General features: G+C 34.7%; 2 protein-coding genes across 2 annotated transcripts; both read left to right on the top strand.

Moving 5' to 3' along the window:
- Window positions 1–1578: 1578 nt before the first annotated feature.
- On the top strand, window positions 1579–13754 carry LOC125662996 (perlucin-like protein). Its single transcript, XM_048895326.2, has 4 exons — window positions 1579–1789; window positions 8469–8554; window positions 9370–9457; window positions 12932–13754. Exons 1-4 carry the CDS (start codon window positions 1579–1581, stop codon window positions 13177–13179), a joined length of 633 nt encoding a protein of 210 aa, XP_048751283.2. The 3' UTR covers window positions 13180–13754.
- Window positions 13755–22926: 9172 nt separating this feature from the next.
- LOC125661305 (uncharacterized) lies at window positions 22927–23239 on the top strand. Its single transcript, XM_048893281.2, has one exon. It carries the CDS (start codon window positions 22940–22942, stop codon window positions 23237–23239), a length of 300 nt encoding a protein of 99 aa, XP_048749238.1. The 5' UTR covers window positions 22927–22939.
- The last annotated feature ends 718 nt before the right edge of the window (window positions 23240–23957 follow it).

Raw genomic sequence — 23957 nt, forward strand, 5'->3', positions numbered from 1 at the left:
TTGCTTTTTTTCACAGAATCTGAGGAAAGTCCACAATGTTCGACACTTACTTATCAGTCAATTGTCAGGACTGTTTGTCAAACAGAACAGTCGTTCATATTCATACAGACTGCATACAGATCCTACGGAACAAAACCGCTCACGCCGATTGGCTACACTACTTGTTGTCAAAGGATCGGATTTTAATTAGATTGAGAAAACTGTCGTTGATAAAGATTGTATTTTCATGTTGCAGTAGTGAAAATGCTGATAACATTACTTTCGTTTAGATTTTGTACACAAATGACTGTAAACCTAAAGGAAAGAGAAAAAACGACGAATTTGTTCTAGAGATCATGTGATAATTGCATAAGTTTTAATCCTGCAATTGCTTCCACATAGTTTACAAACCTGTCGTTAGATCGAATGTTTTCTGACTTGTTTCATACCAACCACTGTAATATCAACTTGGTTTTCAGAAGTCTGTCTTGATTAAAAAGCTGATCATACGCAGAACAAGCTTCTCTGTACCGAATTGGTTGAAAGCATATGCAGTTGACAATGGACTATTGTTACATGAATATGCGAAGTTGACGATGGAGAAGGTGAAGTCTCATAATACCTACAAAGAATTAAAAAAAATCAAAATTAAGAGTATTGTAAGCATTAGAGTTAGGATTAGGTGACTAGTCGTCAGCAAGCCTTCGCTAAGCTCCTCCAACAGTTTTATCACACATATATTTTCATCTGCAGACCTGCAAATTGTATGAATGAAAAAGAAGTCTCACACTCTAAAACTCAATTAGAAAATGAAGGGGTCCATGTTCAGATTAAAATAAAGAAACACATATGTATTTTTTAACATTTTTGTTTTTATTTTAAACATTGCTAAGAACTTTTATTATGATTTTGTTTTAAATTAGTAATGTGGAAAATATTGTTCCAAAAGTAAATTTGTATGTGTTACAAAATAATAATGGATATTCAAAATATGGCATGATATTCTAAAAGTAATTGATATTGGTTTTAGGATGATGAACAAACTGACAATTTGTTAGCATAACCATTGAACATTTGTGTATCGCGTGACTGAAATTGACTACGCCATTACCGTATGAATTGGCAATTAGCAAAATTGTCCAAAACGCTTTAAACAGTGTAAAGGTGATTCCCTCGATGCGATTTCTAAACGGTAATAATTCATATCAAAATTATGAAAATAAGCACGTCATATTGATTTATATTTAAATTTGAAAATGCACGGCATCGGGATGATATTAACTATGATAATACATGTACATGTACGTCACTAAATAATAGTCACAGTTAAGGTAACTGCGCATGTTTGACACTACTGTATATTGATATATAAACCCAAGAAGAATGAAACTACATGACTTGCATTATCTTTGACTGTGTCAATTACGCGAATTTAAATTGTACTCGCATTATTTTTTACTCTGTGCCAGTTACGCGAATTTAGATAGTGCTCGCTATCTTAACGACAAAATGAAAAACATCACTACATTCATTCGCTGTTTTCTGTACATCATTCTGTGTAGGTTATCAAAAGCAGATGTAAAATCCCAACGCTACACGATGGATCCTTCACTTGACAACAAAGTGTCGAATGTCAGTCTTACGGCAAAACATCATTCGGAATCCCTCACTCAATGTTCCGCTATCTGTGGTGGACTTTGTGCATGTTTTGGCTTTCATTCCCACCTAAAGAATTGCCGTGTCCATCAGTCTTGTGACCCATCAGACATGACCATCGATGAAACAGGATGGAGGAATTTTTTTCCTGAAGGTATGTTATCTCACAACCCTCAATTTTGGGAGCTGAACTTCCCTCGGTCACTACGCACTGTGCTCATGAATATATTGCATAGGACTATCAGATACCTTGGTAACAAAAATTGACCGTGTAACAGTTCACTTCCATACTTAGAGATTGTTTTAGTCCTGTTTGTTAAACCAAAGGGGACATAGCTTTCTTCTCCATCTGTCCTTCTGTCAGGTTATCCCGTATTGGTTTTCCTTTTTTTTAATTATGCTTGCGTATTTTAATTTCAAACTTGCAGTGTAGTTAAAGAGTGGGAAACTATAAATCAAGTTCGAATTTGGTAACGTTTGATGAATAACTTTAAAAGAAATAAATTTTTATATCTTTTCTTTTGCTATTCATCTGGATGGAAGGACAATATATGTAACAATGAGACGTCTAATTAGAGGCAGTCGGCGAGCCTTGATTGCTTAGTTTGTAAAAAAAATTATATACTTCCTTGAAATGACATTTTAAGCTCATTAATTACAAAAGGAACATATCAATGCAAATTTACTGTATATTCTTTAAAAGTCACATGTTTTGAAAATCAAAATTGCCAATTTTAAGTTTCTTTCATAGAACATAACAAAAAATTCATATCTCGTTGTATGCCTTAACTCGGCATCTAGTTACATCGGTGATGTTTTATCATTCAATAATATTTATTTTCATTTATGTACCGAATCAGTGAAACTTGCAAACGTAATGTAAAGTAAGTACACCTTTACTGTGTATGTCTTACAAGGACCACGTGTTTTCAAAATATAAATTGTCATTTTTTCTTCTTCATTGTAAACAGAATTGTGTAAATACAGTATTTAACATTTTGACGATATCGTCTTTTATATCGCAAAATTGTAACTCGAGCTTTGTATGGGTTGAGAAAGCTTTCCCATTCTTTGTAATAAGATTTAAATGTAAATTACTACAGTTGTTCAGAAAAAGTGTCTGTAAATCAACAATATATATACGGAAAAAAAATGTATGTATATTAACAATAGCTATGGAGAAATTGTATGTAATTCTACCACGGTTATTGCAAAGATCAAACGAATGCTGCAGTCATTATTCTACGATATACCTTCATACGTAATTTAACTGATTATGAGAAAATTGATACACATTTCGCTTGCTTTTTTGTTTTGCTAGTGCAACAATAAAGTTTAATTTCATAATCATGACAATTACTCAAAGCATGTTGCAAACAAATTCATAAATGACTGAAGGTCATTTGTCATTCAATATATAACAATCACCTGCATCAACATCATAAAACACATGACATCATACAACACATAACATCATACAACACATAACATCATACAACACATAACATCATACAACACATAACATCATACAACAACTACCATCACACAACACATAACATCATATAACATCATACAACACATACCATCACACAACACATAACATAATATAACATCATACAACACATACCATCATACAACACATAACATCATATAACATATAACATCATAGAACACATAACATCATACAACACACAACATCAGACAATATATAACATCATACAACACATAACATCACACAACCCATAACATCATACAACACACAACATCACACAACACATAACATCATACAACACATAACATCATACAACACATAACATCATACAACACATAAGATTACACAACACATAACATCATACAACATCATACAACACATAACATCATACAACAGATACCATCACACAACACATACCATCACAAAACACATACCATCACACAACACATAACATCACACAACACATAACATCATACAACACACAACATCACACAACACATAACATCACACAATACATAACATCATACAACACATAACATCATACAACACATAGCATCATACAACACATAACATCATACAACACGTAACATCATACAACAAATAGCATCATACAACACATAACATCATACAACACATAACATCATACAACACATAACATCATATAACACATAACATCATACAACACATCGCATCATACAACACATACCATCATACAACACGTAACATCATACAACACATACCATCATACAACACATAACATCATACAACACATAACATCAGACAACACATAACATCACACAATACATAACATCCTACAACACATAACATCACACAATATCATCAAACACACAATAACACATAACATCATACAACACATGATATCATACAACACATAACATCATACAACACATAACATCATGCAACACATAACATCATACAACACATAACATCATACAACACATAACATCACACAACACATAACATCATACAACATTTAACATCATACAACACATAACATCATACAACATTTAACTTCATAAACCACATAACATCATACAACATATAACATCATATAACACATAACATCATAAAACATCATACAACACATAATATCATACAACACATTACATCATACAACATATAACATCATACAACATGTAACATCCTACAACACATAACATCACACAATATCATCAAACACACAATAACACATAACATCATACAACACATAATATCATACAACACATAACATCATACAACACATAACATCATACAACACATAACATCATACAACACATAACATCATACAACACATAACATCATACAATACATAACATCATACATCACATAACATCATAAACCACATAAGATCATACAACATATAACATCATACAACATATAACATCATAGAACACATAACATCATACAACATATAACATAACACAACACATAACATCATACAACACATAACATCATACAACACATAACACCATACAACATATAACACCATACAACACATAACATCACACAACACATAACATCATACAACACATAACATCATACAACACATAACATCATACAATACATAACATCAAACAACACATAACATACAATATATAACATCATACAACACATAACATCATAAACCACATAACATCATATAACACATAACATCATACAACACATAACATCACACAACATATAACATCATACAACACATAACATCATACAACATATAACATCATACAACACATAACATCATAAACCACATAACATCATACAACACATAACATCATACAACACATAACATCATACAACACATACCATCATACAACATATAACATCATACAACACATAACATCGTAAACCACATAACACCATACAACATATAACATCATACAACATATAACATCATACAACACATAACATCATACAACACATACCATCACACAACATATAACATCATACAACAAATAACATCATATAACACAGAACATCACACAACCCATAACATCATAAACCACATAACATCATACAACACATAACATCATACAACACATTCCATCATACAACATATAACATCATACAACACATAACATCATACAACACATAACATCATACAACACATAACATCATACAACATATAACATCATACAACACATAACATCATACAACTTATAACACCATACAACACATAACATCATACAACATATAACATCATACAACACATAACATTACACAACATATAACATCATACAACACATAACATCATACAACACATAACATCACACAACATATAACATCATACAACACGTAACATCATACAACACATAACATCATACAACACATAACATCATACAACATATAACATACAACACATAACATCATAAACCACATAACATCATACAACACATAACATCATATAACACATAACATTACACAACACATAACATCATACAACATCATACAACACATAACATCATACAACACATAACATCATACAACACATAACATCACACAACATCATACAACACATAACATCATACAACACATAACATTATAAAACACATAACATAACAGAACACATAACATCATACAACACATAACATCATACAACACATAACATCATACAACACATACCATCACACAACACATAACATAACAGAACACATAACATTACACAACACATAACATCATACAACACATAACATTACACAACACATAACATCATACAACATCATACAACACAACACATCATACAACACATAACATCATACAACACATAACATCATACAACACATAACATCATACAACACATAACATCACACAACATCATACAACACATAACATCATACAACACATAACATTATAAAACACATAACATAACAACACATAACATCACACAACACATAGCATCATACAACACATAACATTACACAACACATAACATCATACAACACATAACATTACACAACACATAACATCATACAACACATAACATCATATAACACATAACATTACACAACACATAACATCATATAACATCATACAACACATAACATAACAGAACACATAACATTACACAACACATAACATCATACAACACATAACATAACACAACACATAACATAACACAACACATAACATCATATAACACATAACATTACACAACACATAACATCATATAACATCATACAACACATAACATCATACAACACATACCATCACACAACACATACCATCATACAACATCATACAACACATAACATCATACAACACATAACATCATACACATAACATCACACAACACAGAACATCATATAACACATAACATCATACACCACATAACATCACACAACACATACCATCACACAACACATACCATCATACAACATCATACAACACATAACATCATACAACACATAACATCATACACATAACATCACACAACACAGAACATCATATAACACATAACATCATACACCACATAACATCACACAACACATACCATCATACAACATATAACATCATACAACAGGGAACAGAATACAACACATAACATCATACAACACATAACATCACACAACACATAACATTACACAACACATAACATCATACAACACATAACATCATACAACACATAACATCATACAACATATAACATAACACAACACATAACATCATAAACCACATAACATCATACAACACATAACATCATACAACATATAACATAACACAACACATAACATCATAAACCACATAACATCATACAACACATAACATCATACAACACATAACATTACACAACACATAACATCATACAACACATAACATCATACAACACATAACATCACACAACACATAACATCATAGAACACATAACATCATACAACAGGGAACAGAATACAACACATAACATCATACAACACATAACATCACACAACACATAACATTACACAACACATAACATCATACAACACATAACATCATACAACACATAACATCATACAACACATAACATCACACAACAAATAACATCATAGAACACATAACATCATACAACAGGGAACAGAATACAACACATAACATCACATAACACATAACATCATAAACCACATAACATCATACAACATATAACATTACACAACACATAACATCATAGAACACATAACATCATACAACAGGGAACATCATGCAACACATGCCATCATACAACACATAACATTATACAACACATAACATCATACAACACATAACATCATAGACCACATAACATCACACAACACATTACATACAACATATAACATCATACAACACATAACATCATACAACACATCATACAACACATAATATCACACAACATATAACATCATACAACACATAACATCATACAACACATAACATCATAGAACACATAACATCATACAACACATAACATCATACAACACATAACATCATACAACACATAACATCATACAACACATAACATCATACAACATGTAACATCATACAACATGTAACATCATATAACACATAACATCATACAACACATAACATTACACAACACATAACATCATACAACATATAACATCATACAACACATAACATCATACAACATATAACATCATACAACACATAACATCACACAACATCATCCAACACACAACATCACACAACACATTACATCATACAACATAAAACATCATACAACACACAACACATTACATCGTACAACACACAACAGGTGTCCGTGTTAGTCCAACTATCTATTTTGTATTGCTTGTAGGAGTTATGAGATTGATCACTGTTACGTTATCTCCACCTTGCATTTAACATCATACAACACATAACATCACACAATACATAACATCATACAACATATAACATCATACAACACATAACATCAAATAACACATAACATCATATAACACATAACATCATACAACACATAACACCATACAAGACATAACATCATGAACGAACCATTTTGGTTTTTGACCATGAAGAGGAGGATTAAGGATATGGTCATTTTATTATCCCGAAACTTCCAAAAACTAACTTCCCTTTACAGTACTTAGTCCTCTACGTATTTTATAACAATCAATTTTTCATACTTATGCGCAAATTCTTGATGAAGAATAGGGTTCGCGGCGGGGTGACTGTTCAACAGGAGACTATTGCTTCTCCTAAGCATCTGATTGCATCTCTAGTGTTGACAGGAGTCTTTGTTTGCCCTGTGATCGATTTTGTATGTGTTGTTTTCTTTATTGACATTGAGCATTCTGTTCGTTTTCTTGATTACCATAATGACGGTTTACAACTTTGATGTTATTATTTGTAGGTAGGAGTTGTGAATACGACTGGTTGGAATACAACAGTCATTGCTACTTCTATGGTACACCACGTGTCTCATGGACAGAAGCCCGGGTATAGTATATTATATAAATATTGCATATAGTTGAGAGTTTCATTGAAAATTTTCACCCCTCGAGAAACATTGATAATCTGAGGCACGCCTGGGTTTCTCCAGGGGTGAACATTTTCAATGTTATCCTAAACTACATGCAGTTGGTATGTTGGCAGAGGGCTATATAGGCTATGCCTGTTGCCCAATCCAATTGAGTTTCTCAATAAAATGTTTAAATTAACTACATGCAATATTTGTTTTATTATACTGAATATCATAGAGAAAACAAAGCAGAAAAAACTAACGTCCGGAGACATTTGATCAATCACTATCAGTAGATGTTTTGTTTATCAATCAGGGTATTCGCTTTTCTCTCAAACACTCAAACGACATCGTCTAACAATCTACGGCAAACGGGCGGGCATGGATTTGACGCATGTGATATTTTTTTTTTACAATATAACCCATTGTCAAGTAATGCTACCCGTTATTAGATACTATCAGCCTAGAGCGACTGTTATCTCATCGTCGCAAACCACGGTTTTGAGTCCACTCACGCTCCCTCATACGGAGAGAATCGAATAGAAGCACCCGTGGGTAACCGACGATGCTGTTATCTATTCTCAGAGGGAAATGTACATATTTTAAAATGCTTCTCGACCAATCAGATTCGAGCAATTTACATGGGAATATAATAATAATATCTATTGCCCTAGATATCACCTAATCACGGATGGTTTTTATTTTTTTGTCTTCATGTATGCCATAAGGTTGTATGTTCTTTCATATCAATTGTAAGGCTGTTTTTAGAAAATGAATACTTTCATTGCTTTAGATGGATTGTGAGGTCAGATCGTCCCAATTAGTAGAGATTGAGGATAAAGAAGAATCAGCCTGGCTGGCTGCCACATTTCTTCTCAAAGGTTAGACTAAGTGTATCTGTCTCATCCTTCCTATGGTAAAATACATTTATTTTCATTCAAATAAATCCTGGGTGAAATTGATCTGAATTGGAAAACTAGTCGGTGGATTCTGCAAATTGTATTAGTAGTATCAAACGAGTGAATAAAATATTGTTATTTTGGTTTTTGTTTGTATATTTTTTTGGTCCCACTCATTTTTCACTTAGGGAGAAACGTTATCATTATTTAGTGAAGACATGAATTCATACCTTTCGGATATGGTATAGGACCATTGCAATGATGGATATTTATTCTAACAACGCTTATCGTGATATGGAACTTCCGTTTACAAGAGCATATCCAAGAAACACAGGACTTTCATTTCTAGTACTGGGTGCTTAGTAAATGAACCAGTACTACCTATACTAAAGACCTTCCTGTTGAGAAGCAAACCCAACACTTCTAGTTGTGAATCGAGTACCCTAGTCACTGGGGCACGGATACCAGAAATAAACCCTTCTGGAATTATGAACAAGAGGCCCAAGGGCCTAGAATCGCTCTTCTGATACATTGTAGAACAGGCAAAAATTCTCAACAACCAAGATTCATCAATTAACAAAGTTTGATGATGTTAAGTCAAATAGTACCTGAAAATTTAAATGTAACTGTCCAAAGGTAGGTCACGGTGACCTACGTTTGGTCGACACACTGAAGACTCAAGATGCATCAACTGACAAAATATGATATTTGAAGTCAAATAGTATCTGAAATATTCAGATATCAACGTCAAATTCCAAAAGTAGGTCACAGTGACCTACTTTTTGGTCGACACACTCTGAAGACTCAAGACCCATCAACTGACAAAGTTTGATGATTGTAAGTCAAATAGTATCTGAAATATTCAAATATAGCCGTCAAAATCCAAAAATAGGTCACGGTGATCTAACTTCTGGTCAACACACTCTGAAGACTTAACATGCATCAACTGACAAAGTTTGACAATTGTAAGTCAAATAGTATCTGAAATATTAAAATATGGCCGTCAAATTCCAAAAGAAGGTCACGGTGACCTACTTTTTGGTCAACAAACTACGAAGACTCAAGATGCATCAACTGACAAAGTTTGATGATCCTAGCTTTCATAGTGTCTAAAATATGCATCTAAAATTGAAATATGAAATTTGAATGTCTGAAAAATTCAAAAAGTAGGTCACTGTGACCTACTTTTTTATGAATATGTCTCGAGGCCTCTAGACACATCAACTTATAAGGTTTGTTGATTCTAAACCTCTCGGTATCTGAAATAACAACTTAAAATGTATTCATAAATGATTAGCCATAAAATTCAGAAAGTAGGTCTTGGTGACATACTTTTTAATGACGCAATTTAAGGTCCCATGATCAATCAACTGACAACTTTTGATAATAATAGACTCAAAAGTGTCCAAGATATGCATCAAAATCCATTTAATAATAATTACCTGCGAAATTCAAAAAGTAGATCACCATGACCTACTTTTGAGACAACATGATATTAGGTCCTAAGATGCATCAACTGACAAAATGTGATGATCCTAGTCCTTATACTAAGCAAATTATCAAAATTTTAACAAAACAAAATTTAAGGTAAACTTTGAAGTGACCCTTTGCCCCAAGATGATGTCTTGAACAATTTTTTTTTTTTTTTATCTACAACCTATCTTCATTCTTATTCATAAGTTTGGTGATAATTTGCCCAGTGGTTCTTGAGAAGAAGATTTTTAGCAACCACTACTTTTGTTTGCATTTTCCTAAGTATCTCCCCTTGTTAAAGGGTCACAACCCTAGTTTTAGTACAGATGAAAGCCCTTGGGCCAAGGATAACCTGTGACAAATTTGACAAAAAATGGCCAAGGGGTTCTTGAGATATAGCCCTTTTTCCAAAAAGTTGACGCACACCGCACGCCAGACATATGGTCATATCATTAGCTCTTTGAGCCTTCGGCTCAGAAGAGCTAATAATCGTAGTTAAATGCTGGTTAATGTTTGAAATGAAAGCGATGAGTTCCAGAGTAAAAGAAGACGGGGTTGTGAAACACTGATCCCCCCCCCCCCCGTCTGATTACAACAAAGTGGAATTGGCAGACATTTTTAGAAAAATGCAAAGAACCTGGGTCAAAAGTCAATGCCACAATACCAACAACTATTGTATCGTTGTAAAAATCTTCTCATAAGAAATGCACATGTTCAATATAAAATCTGCAGCTCTCACTATTTGAAAGAAATAGGTTTTATTGGAATTTTCTAAAATCTGTCAAAGGTAAATGTTCAGATTACCTGGTCAAAAGCTCTACCTCTTATGATGTAAAAGATATTACCAAGGTTACAGTTTGTTGGGACAGACAGATAGGCGGATAGGTCAACAACTATATGCCCATGGATCTTCGATCTCAGGGGCACAAAAATATGACTTCTGATATAACTTTGAGAATAGTGTTAATAACAATTAGTCAATTAGTTAAATAGACATGATTGTGTTCAGACGTATCTAAGTGGTTAATGGGTAGATTTTCCTGATAACTTTATTCGCTATATAAAGCAGTATACCTGGTATTTTCATCGACAGGTGCTTTTGGACTTCAATTACCCTTTTAAGGACATGTTCTCTTATAGACTTGAGCACCACTGAAGAGATATTATTTTTCGAAATGCGCATCTGGTGCATCAAAATTGGTACCGTATACGTTTTACATTACATGTACGACCACTGGGTAGAGGCCTCTGCTGGTGGACTGTTAGTCCCCGAGGGTCTCTACAGCCCAGCCCAGTAGCTAAGTACTTCGTTACTAGCTTGAAAATACGGATGTATATTTAATTGCTGGGATAAAACTTAGAAATTTATTTCAAAATTTGGCTCCAGTTAGCACTCTGGTTTTCCTTTTAGCTCTTACAATTTTGTTATTTCGAATTTCCAAAATTTCGGCTTGAGCATCACTGAAGAGACATTATTTGTCGAAATGCGCATCTGGTGCATCAAAATTGGTACCGTATAAGTTTTACACTCTATACCACACGTTTATACGAGGACAGTATTGATCTATTTTGTCTGTCAGTCTGTCTGTGAACATCATTTCATTTCTACGATACGTAGAGCTTGGATTTCCCTAACATTTACGCGTTTTAAAAAGTATGCAGGTCATACCCTCGTGTACTTTCAAAATTGAATGTATTTCTTAAACATATCTTACATTTTCGATACTTTGTTCTAGACGCCTTATCAGAAGCAGGACATGTTGTACTTAAAGCTGATGATATGCTTATTACATCCACGACAAATCTACATATTTATATTGATTTTTCAGCATCCTTTCAAAATATCATATGTATTATGAAACACTGTGTTGCAGAAACTGAATTAGTGATATTTAATTGTTTGCGTTTCGAAATATCATTAATTGCCTACCCCATTATCACCATAGTACTCCACAATACATTCAACATATTGTCTAATTCCAGACTCATGCGCTTCTAATATTTACGAAGACTGCACAGCTTGGACGGGTGGAAATGATATTTTTGTGGAGGGCGATTATCGGTGGCACCACTCAAATTCAACCATGAATTTCACGAATTGGTATGCATATCAACCAAGCGTGAACTTTGCTGGTCGCAATGAGGACTGTGTCGATATTCTCAGAGATGCTCGATGGAATGATGGAGAATGCCATATTCAAAAATCGTACATATGTGAAAAAAACCTCTAAGATACAATTACGAATTTATGTATGTTTCGCTATATTTCAGGCAGGTTAATATTAAGGATGAGGAGTACATCAGCGACAGCTGATATTGATGAAAAGTTGAGGATAAATGAAAACTTTCAATTTTATTTTATCGAATCAGAAATGCAGTTTTAGTACAAAAGAATAAAAACCCCTCCTAGGCTCGAACGCAAAAAGTACAGATCAGTAATATACACGACAGTCTACTAAAATAACCAGCTAGGGAATTAAATTTAAAAGGAATGTACATACACTGTTGTTCTTTTTTCATTAAAGTTTCAAAAGGAAGTCTGCCATTATGACAGTGTATTATTATACCCCCCGCAACAAGTTGGGGGGGGGGGGGGGTATACTGGAATCGGGTTGTCCGTCTGTCTGTCCGTCTGTAGACGCAATGGTTTCCGGGCTCTAAAGCATTATCCTTTCCACCTACCGTCACCATATCATATATATGGACTACCCATGGGATGGAGATGTTCCCTATCGATTTTGGGGTCAAAAGGTCAAAGGTCAAGCACACTGGACATCGAAGTAGCAATATGGTTTCCGGGCTCTAAAGCGTTATCCTTTCCACCTACCGTCACCATATCATACATATAAACTACCCATGGGATGAAGATGTTCCCTATCGATTTTGGGGTCAAAAGGTTAAAGGTCAAGCGCACTGGACATTGAAGTAGCAATATGGTTTCCGGGCCCTAAAGCGTTATCCTTTCCACCTACCGTCACCATATCATATATATGGACTACCCATGGAATAAAGATGTTCCCTATCGATTTTGGGGTCAAAAGGTCAAACGCACTGGATATGGAAGTAGCAATATGGTTTCCGGGCTCTAAAGCGTTATCCTTTCCACCTACCGTCACCATATCAGACATATGGACTACCCATGGGATGAAGATGTTCCCTATCGATTTTGGGGTCAAAAGGTCAAAGGTCACGCGCACTGGACATTGAAGTAGCAATATGGTTTCCTGGCTCTAAAGCGTTATCCTTTCCACCTACCGTCACCATATCACATATATGGACTACGCATGGGATGAAGATGTTCCCTATCGATTTTGGGGTCAAAGGTCAAGCGCACTGGACATCGAAGTAGCAATATGGTTTCCGGGCTCTAAAGCGTTATCCTTTCCACCTACCGTCACCATATCATACATATGGACTACCCATGGGATGAAGATGTTCCCTATCGATTTTGGGGTCAAAAGGTCAAAGGTCACGCGCACTGGATATCGAAGTAGCAATATGGTTCGGTTTGTCATGCCATTTGTTTTTTACACTCAGAAAAGAGGTAGTTTATACCTATTACCAACACCCTTTGGGAGATTGGGGTAAGCGGGGGGTATTCTTAGTGAGCATTGCTCACAGTACCTCTTGTTCTTCCTTAATTTTCACGGCGGGTGTGACCGGTCGACAGGGGATGCTTACTCTTCCTAGGCACCTCATCCCAAATATACTATATCCAAGGGTTCGTGTTTGCCCAACTCTCTGTTTTGTAGTCCTTATAGTTTGATCAATGTTCGTTATCTCCACCTTTTATTATAATGTAGTGATACTTTATTTCACCTGAAGCAAAACACACCATTGAACATATTGTTTTTAAGTAGTACTTAAATTTACTAGAACCAGGGCAAAAATGTGTTCCTTTATCCTCTTTGGCTTTATTGACATTTCACTCGTTTAAATTCAGCATTTCAGTAATTATATGGTCGTTATAACGATCTAATTTGCCAATATAACCTGTCATTGGGTCAAATGCTGTCTGACGTCTTCACGTTGTTCTGAAACAGCCAACTTCATGAAGCAACGATTTATGCACGTGATCATGGATATCATTATTACTATCATTGTAACGGTCTTTGTTAAAATATTCATAGTATGTCAGTTGATTTCGTTATATTCAAATAACCTTGATATACAAGAAATTAACTTACGAGAGTAATGTAAAGCTTTTTAGAAAGGATATCTGTTTTTACTGTATATTCATTGGAAAACCACGCATTATCATAATCTAAATTGTGAATTTTCATTTCGTACAACAAAAGAAGAAATCATATATTGTTGTATGCCTTAACTCGACGTTACATCACTGATGACGTTTTATCTATCAATGATGTTCATCTCCATTCATGTACCATTGAAGTGAAGGTACAAGAAATGAATTTGTCAACGTAATGTAAAGTTTGCATAATGTAAATTCACTTTTACTGTGTATGTCTCACAAGAACCATGTCTTTTCAAAATGTATATTGTGATTTTTTTCTTTCTTTCATACAAAATATTTGTATATAGCTTTTTTATATACAGTAGATTATACATTCTCTCATACCTTGAAATTGTAACAGGTTTTTTTTTTTGTATGGATTAGCTGTCCCATTCTATGCAGTAAGATTTGCATGTAGCGAATGATTTACCGCAGAGTTGCTTTCGATATTGCGAATGTATTTTTCAAGAAATCTATTTATAGATCCATGTGATATTAACTTATGCCAATATATTTTTAAATCCTTGTGGTAATTTGATGAAGAATATATTCAGTGAGTTATATAACTTTACTAAACGTGTTTGTATATGTAACGTTAACTATCGTACTAGAGGAAATCGATATCCACTTCATTCTATTTATGCACTGATTTGTTTTGCAATGCTTGCTATTTATAGAATGACACCGCTGTGACAAGGGTATGTTCAATATTTCTGTTTTATTAACTGATGACATTTTTGTCTGTTTACAAAGTAAACTCTATATAAATATTCTGATGCATGTTTTTATATTTTGTTTCTATTCTGCTGGCATTGCGTAAGCAAGAAGTCAGGTGAAGTTATCTCGTATAATTGACCCAAATACTTTTCAAGCGGTGATTGTATACATACGAGAGAAATATTCTTATCGCGTGACCGACTTCATGTCACACAAGAGTACAGCAAACGGTACATAATACGCCCGTGAAATGCTTACATAGGGTGTTTTTCTTGTGCTATAATTTGTATAACTTTGATTCACGTATTATCAGTCATCATGAGGCTGTGACAAACTTTCATTTGAACAAAGGGTCTTAGCTTAAAAATCGAGATTTCCTCAAAATGGACCAAGTTCAACAAACTGTAATTTTTTCAAAAATGGAAGAAAATCAAAATCCTTCCCCAGATGTACATTTTCAATACCCACACAAACACTCCACAAAATAAGATGGTCCTTACTTGGAAACTGTGGGAGGAGTTGGGAGAACAAATTATGTACCCTCCATAGAATATTAATTTCCAAATGGACTAAGTTCAACCTGTAATTTTCTCAAAAATTGTAGGAAATCAAAATCCATCCCACATGCACATCTTCAATACCCATACAAACACTCCACAAAACAAGAGATGTTTGTAAAGCACATATGCCCCCATGGTGCAAAATTGAAAAGGGTTATACACACACATCATTTAATTGATAGTAGTATCATCAATTCAAAATATTGAGCAGACAATATATTCCTATGTCAAGAGTGAATTGACCATGTGACCTAAAAATCAATAGGAGCCATCTACTCCTTATGTTGTACCAGTCTACCAAGTTTGGTGACAATCAAGCAAATAGTTCTTAAAATATAGGAGGCAATATATTACTATGTCCAGTTCAAGAATTGACTTTTGACCTCAAACTCAATATGGATCATCTTCTCCTGAAGATGTACCAGCGTACTAAGTTTAATGTCTGTCAAGCAAAAGGGTTATCAAAATATTGAGTGGACAATATATTACTATGTCCAGTTTGACCTTTGACCATGTGGCCTCAAAATCAATAGGAGTCATCTCTTCCTGAATATACACCACTTTACTAAGTTTGATGTCTGTCATGCAAAGGGTTCTCAAGATATTGATCAGACAGAATATTCCAATGTCCAGTTTGACCCTTGGCCTTTAAACATGTGACATCAAAATCAATAGTGGACATCTTCTCCTGAAGACGTATCAGTGTACCAAGATTGATGTCTCTCAAGAAAAGGGTTCTCAAGCTACTGAACAGACAGTATATTTCCATGTCTAGTTTGACCCTTGATCATGTGACCTCAAAATCAAGAGGAGTCATCTTCTCCTGAAGATATACCAGTGTACCAAGTTTGATGTCTGTCAAGCAAAGGGTTCTCAAGATATTGAACGGACAGTATATTCCTATGCCCAGTTTGACCCTTGACCATGTGACCTCAAAATCAATAGGGGTCATAATCTCCTAAAGTTGTACCAGTGTACCAAGTTTGATGTCTGTCAAGCAAAGGGTTCTCAAGATATTGAACGGACAGTATATTCCTATGTCCAGTTTGACCCTTGACCATGTGACCTCAAAATCAATAGGGGTCATAGTCTTATGAAGATGTACTGGTGTACCAAGTTTGATGTCTGTCAAGCAAAGGGTCCTCTAGACATTGAATAGTCAGTATATTACTATGCCCAGTTTGACCCTTGACCATGACCTCAAAATCAATAGGGTCATCTACTCCTTAGGATGTACCAGTGTGCTAAGTTTGATGTTTTTCAAGCAAAGGGTTCTCAAGATATTGAGCGGACATTATATTCCTATGTTCAGAGTAGATTGACCCTTGACCTTTGACCTGAAAAACAATAGGGGTCCTTTTCTACTCATAACCAACCCACATATGAAATATCATTATCATCAAGTGAATGGTTCTCAAGATATTGAGCGGAGAACATGTGGTCTACCGACCGACCGATAGGTGCAAACCAATATGCTCCTCTTCTTTGAAGGGGGACATAAATATCTTGGTACCAGTAGAAAGATACTGTCACAAGAAATGCTCATGTACAATATGAAAGCTCTAATATTTACCATTTAGAAGTTATGACCAATGTCAATATCTTAAAAAGTAGGTCAAAACGTTTAGTACCAACGGAAAGGTCTTATCACAAGGAATACTCATGTAAAATATCGAAGCTTTATCACATACTGTTCAAAAGTTATTAGCAAGGTTAAGTTTTCAAAAAGTAGGTCAAACTCCAAGGTCAAGGTCACGGGCCATTTTGGTACCCATGGAAAGGTCCTGTCATAAGGAATACTCATGTGAAATATCAAAGCTCTAACACTTACTGTTCAAAAGTTATTAGGAAGGTTAAAAGTTTCAGACAGAATAACAGACGGGACAAAAACAATATGCCCCCGATCTTCGATCTCGGGGGCATAAAAAACAGTAACATTCATTTCATTATATGATTTAATGATTAAATTATACAAACTCATTAAGTTATCCATGCCATCTTACTTGTTGACAGACCGGCCCGTCGGAATACCGGCCCGTTGGACTATCGGAATACTGGGTGGTCACCATCTAGAAGTACCCTGTCATATTAACCTTCTTCCAATGAATATGCTGGGATAAGTAATTCTAGTTTGAATATTGTGAACATTCTTGCTAAGTGGCCTGATAGTACCCACCATTCAAAGACGTGGAACGATTGTGCTTTATGAGGAATATTTGGGAACGGCGACATTTCAGATGATTGGTCACTGGAGGATAGTGGATAGCCAATGATACCATGGTTACTAACACCCCTACCGCAACGCGGAAGGGGATATAGAAATGCTGGTGTCCGTTCGTCCCACTTCAATTTGCGGACGCAACTCCTCACAATCCGCTCAATATATTTTATTTATATTTTGTAGAATTGTTAGTCACCATGTGTAGTTAATTATATTTCGCCGCCATTTTTTTTATAGGAGTTATGGGACTTTGTTGAATTTGTATATGCTACACTATAAGGAACACTTTGTGGACGCAACTCCCCCGAAACCGCTCAATGGATTTTGTTCATATTCTGTGGGATTGGTAGTCACCATGTGTAGTTGATCATATTGTGCCACCATTTTTTACAGGAGCTATGGGACTTTTGTACTTCCACTTTTTTTGCGACGTTGGGGGGCCATAGCTACGTGTAGCGATCTTGTTGTAAGAATTATAGATTGGCATTCTACCGGCTTTATTATTACCGGTAGGTCAATCTCTAAAGCTTATAAAAATCGATATTTGCATGGGATAGACAAGGGATCCATACATTTTGGAGGAGAAATTACCCCCCCCCCAACAAAAAAGTCAGAAAAGGAGGGGTTAGTAATAGCAATACTTCAGGTGTCTGTGCAGTGTTGACTTCTTCAATATCATATGTTACGCATCATTCCTCTCTGGTTTAAACTGATATGGTTGAACCTTAAAATCGGGCAGTTCGTCAGAAAACAGAAATTAGTCCATATCCATTAAATGTAGCGAGATATTTCGTTGAAAAAAACCGGTAGGTCTACACTATTTTCATTGCGTTGTTTACATCGATGTGAAGTCACGAACACACTGAATCAAGAACGATAAGCGGGTAATAAATTCATTCCAGCTTTATTTCTTATCTATCCAAAGATAATATTTTTTATTAGACGCTGTTTGACTTTCACTCATACATATCTGTATGTTTATAAAGTAAAATACCACTGTTAGAAATCGTTTCATATGACCTTTAAGTACTATTACTATAAGAAATCATATTCTATATGCAATATATTTTCTTCCCAATCCAGATATTGTATTTGCATCGACAGAATCTGATTACCAAACCCAGCAAGAAGATGCCCAATTTGATGCAGATGTTTTTGAGTTTTAGGAATTGGATGAGTTTCATTTAGTCAGATAAAACCAAAAAACAAAGGAAACCAGTTTCATGCCAAAAAAAATCCCCAACAAAGTGGACATTAGACGAGGAGGAAGAAATAAAAACATTATTCAAACAAGAGGCCTATGAGCCTAGAATCACTCTTCTGATACATTGTAGAACAGCCAAAAATTCTCACTAACCAAGATTCATCAATTAACAAAGTTTGATGATGTTAAGTCAAATAGTACCTGAAAATTTAAATGTAACTGTCCAAAAGTAGGTCACGGTGACCTACGTTTCGTCGACACACTGAAGACCCAAGATGCATCAACTGACAAGTCAAATAGTATTCAAATATAGCCGTCAAATTCCAAAAGAAGGCCACAGTGACCTACTTTTTTTGTCGACACACTCCAAAGACTCAAGATGCATCAACTGACAAAGTTTGATAATTGAAGTCAAATAGTATCTGAAATATTCAGATATCAACGTCAAATTCCAAAAGTAGGTCACAGTGACCTACTTTTTGATCGACACACTCTGATGACTCAAGACCCATCAACTGAAAAAGTTTGATGATTGTAAGTCAAATGGTATCTGAAATATTCAAATATAGCCGTCAAAATCCAAAAATAGGTCAGGGTGACCTACTTTTTAGTCAACACACTCTGTAGACTCAACATGGATCAACTGATAAAGTTTGATAATTGTAAGTCAAATAGAGTATCTGAAATTTTAAAATATAGCCGTCAAATTCCAAAAGTAGGTCACGGTGACCTATTTTTTGGTCAACAAACTATGAAGACTCAAGATGCATCAACTGACAAAGTTTGATGATCCTAGCTTTCATAGTGTCCAAAATATGTAAATGTGAAATTTGAATGTATGCAAAATTCAAAAAGTAGGTCACTGTGACCTCCTTTTTATATAAATATGTTTCCAGGCCTCTAGACGCATCAACTTCCAAGGTTTGATGATTCTAAACCTCTCGGTATCTGAAACAACAACCTAAAATGTATTCATAAATGATTAGCCATAAAATTCATAAAAGCCATGGTGACATACTTTTCACATGACACACTTTAAGGTCCCATGATCCATCAACTGACAACTTTTGATGATCATAGGCTCAAAAGTGTCCAATACATTCATTAAAATCCATTTAATAATAACTACCTGCGAAATTCAAAAAGTAGGTCACGATGACCTACTTTTGAGACAACATGATATTAGGTCCCAAGATCCATCAACTGACAAAAATTGATGATCCCAGTCCTTATACTAAGCAAAATATTAAAGTTTTAAGAAAACAAAATTTAAGGTCAACTTTGAAGTGACCTTGAGACCACACCCTTTGCCTCAGGATGATGTCTTGAACAATTTTTTTTTATCTACAACGTATCCTCATCTTTAATCATATTTTTGGTGATAATTTTCCCAGTGGTTCTTGAGAAGATTTCTTTAGCAACCACTACTTTTGTTTGCCCCCAAGATCGAAGATCGGAGGAGGGGGGGGGGGTCATATTGTTTTTGTCCTGTCTGTAATTCTGTCTGAAACTTTAACCTTGCTAATAACTTTTGAAACAGTAAGTGATAGAGCTTTGATATTTCACATGAGTAGTCCTTGTGACAAGACCTTTCCGTGGGTACCAACATTTTTGATCCCGTGACCTTGGAGTTTGACTTACTTTTTGAACACTTTAACCTTACTAAAAACTTTTCAACAGTAAGTGATAGAGCTTTGATATTTCACATGATTATTCCTTGTGACAAAACCTTTCCATGGGTACCCACATTTTTTACCCTGTGACCTTGACCTTGGAGTTTGACCTACTTTTTGAAAACTTTAACCCTGCTAATAATTTTTGAACAGAAAGTGATAACAGATTTGATATTTCATATGAATATTCCTTGTGACAAGACCTTTCTGTGGGTACCAACATTTTTGACCCTGTGACCTTGACCTTGGAATTTGACCTACTTTTCGAAAACTTTAACATTTCTAATAAGTTTTAAAATGTAAAAGATAGAGCTTTGATATTTAACATGAGTATTCCTTGTGACAAGGCCTTTCCTTGGGTACCAACATTTTTGACCTTGTGACCTTGACCTTCGAATTTGACCTACTTTATGAAAACTAACCTTGCTAATAACTTTTGAACAGTAAGAAATAGAGCTTTGATATTTCACATGAGTATTCCTTGTGACAAAACTTTTCCGTGGGTACCAACATTTATTATCCTGTGACCTTGGAGTTTGACCTACTTTTTGAAAACTTTAACCTTGCTAATAACTTTTGAACAGTAAGAGATAGAACTTTGATATTTAACATGAGTATTCCTTGTGACAAGACCTTCCGTGGGTATTGAACCTTTCGACCTTGACATTTGACCTACTTTTAAAAAATATTTTTTTTTACATTGGTGGTAAATATTAGAGCTTTCATATTGTACATGAGCATTTCTTTTCACAAGATCTTTCTACTGGTACCAAAATATTTGCCCTTGTAACCTTGGCCATATTTTGAATTGGCCATTATCGGGGGCATTTGTGTTTCACAAACACATCTTGTCCTAATTATCTCCCCTTGTTAAAGTGTGACTTTGTTTGCATTTTTCTAATTATCTCCCCTTGTTAGAGTCACAACCCTAGTTTTAGTACAAATGAAAGACCTTGGGCCAAGGATACCCTGTGACAAATTTGACAAAAATTGGCCAAGGGTTCTTGAGATATAGCCCTTTTCCCAAAAAGTTGATGCACACCACACGCCAGACATATGGTCATATGATTAGCTCTTTGAGCCTTTGGCTCAGAAGAGCTAAAGTGACGTTGAAACTGGTAGACTAAGAAAAGTAGCTTTGTGGTCAAAAATCTCTGGGAAGCTGCGAGAACATGGTTATAAATACTCAGCGATGCAAGTGAGTGGCCGATGGAAGACAAAGGACCACAATGGCAAGTCAGGTGTGTAAAGGAAATGTGGAAATTGTTCAAATGTTATCAATTATCATAGAGAAATGCATTCGTTTTCATTAATAGCACAAAATAAATTTTGTAATTTTTTTTTACTGGAAATGACAAGACTTTCCATTCTTCTCTGAAATGGAGGAGATCCTTGGCAAAGACCATGCAGTTACTACAAAGTGTCTTCTGCCTAGTGCTTCAACATCAACAGGTAAAACTTCTGAAGAATTCCAACCAACTGCTAGTAAGAAAAAGCATGAATCAGATTCAGATGGAGAGAATAGCTCAGCTTCATCATGTACAAGTGAAAAGGAAAGGAAAAAGCGACGAACACAGTCATCAGAAGTTATAGAGTTTTTAAGCACTTGTGAACAGAAACAAGAGGAGAGATACAAGAAGGAAATAGAGCAGAGAAAAAAAATGCACACTGACTTCTAGAATGGCAACGTTTAAAGCCCTTATTGAAACGATGAAAAAGTACATAAATTTAAAGTTTGTTATTTTAATTCCTACATCTCCTGACCCTCCACCTCCCAAAAAAATAACTAACACTGTTAATTGAAATGATGCATTTTATCCTAGTGTTGATTTGAGTAAGAATAGGTCCCAAGTCCTGCCTAGCTGGCGTATCTTAAAACTCTATTAATGAGGCAGTGCTTTAGATGAGACTGAAGAAACTGCCTCCTGGGGCAGCGGGTGTGGCACATGAATTTTCACTGCTTAGTGGTCAAGCATAGACTTTTATTGCAGCCATTCTTTACCTATGGTGATGCACTCTATATCAATAGAATATCAAATATCAACTAAAATGTTACAGCTCAATTGTACACAAACAAATTGAAAAATGCAAATTATTATACAGGTATTCTATAATTCATCTGTTTATATAGTCTTTGTTGTTGCTAGACTTTAAAATGCATATTTAAAGATCATTTATCTCTTAAAATTGCCAATTTTTCTTTTTTCTTGTATTTACAGATGACTTGGAAGTGCCATTTGGAGAATGTATTATTTGTTTGGAGAAACCAATGGATTGTGTAATCTTAGATTGTGGCCATCTGTAATGCTGCTGTGGATGTGCCAAGCAATTAAAGGAATGTTTTACCTGTAGAGGAAAACTGTCAAAAGTTGTCAGAATTTTCAAAGCATAGACCAA

Source organism: Ostrea edulis, chromosome 8 (genome assembly GCF_947568905.1).
Source record: "Ostrea edulis chromosome 8, xbOstEdul1.1, whole genome shotgun sequence".
NCBI classification, from domain to species: domain Eukaryota; kingdom Metazoa; phylum Mollusca; class Bivalvia; order Ostreida; family Ostreidae; genus Ostrea; species Ostrea edulis.

What these genes read in the sequence shown, in the direction of transcription:
- LOC125662996 (XM_048895326.2), top strand. Translation starts at nt 1,579, where the DNA reads ATGGATCCTTCACTTGACAACAAAGTGTCGAATGTCAGTCTTACGGCA. An exon ending in TCTCATGGACAGAAGCCCGG is followed by an intron (nt 8,555 to 9,369) that starts GTATAGTATATT and finishes TCATTGCTTTAG; the next exon opens with ATGGATTGTGAGGTCAGATC. An exon ending in TGCCACATTTCTTCTCAAAG is followed by an intron (nt 9,458 to 12,931) that starts GTTAGACTAAGT and finishes GTCTAATTCCAG; the next exon opens with ACTCATGCGCTTCTAATATT.
- LOC125661305 (XM_048893281.2), top strand. Translation starts at nt 22,940, where the DNA reads ATGGAGGAGATCCTTGGCAAAGACCATGCAGTTACTACAAAGTGTCTT.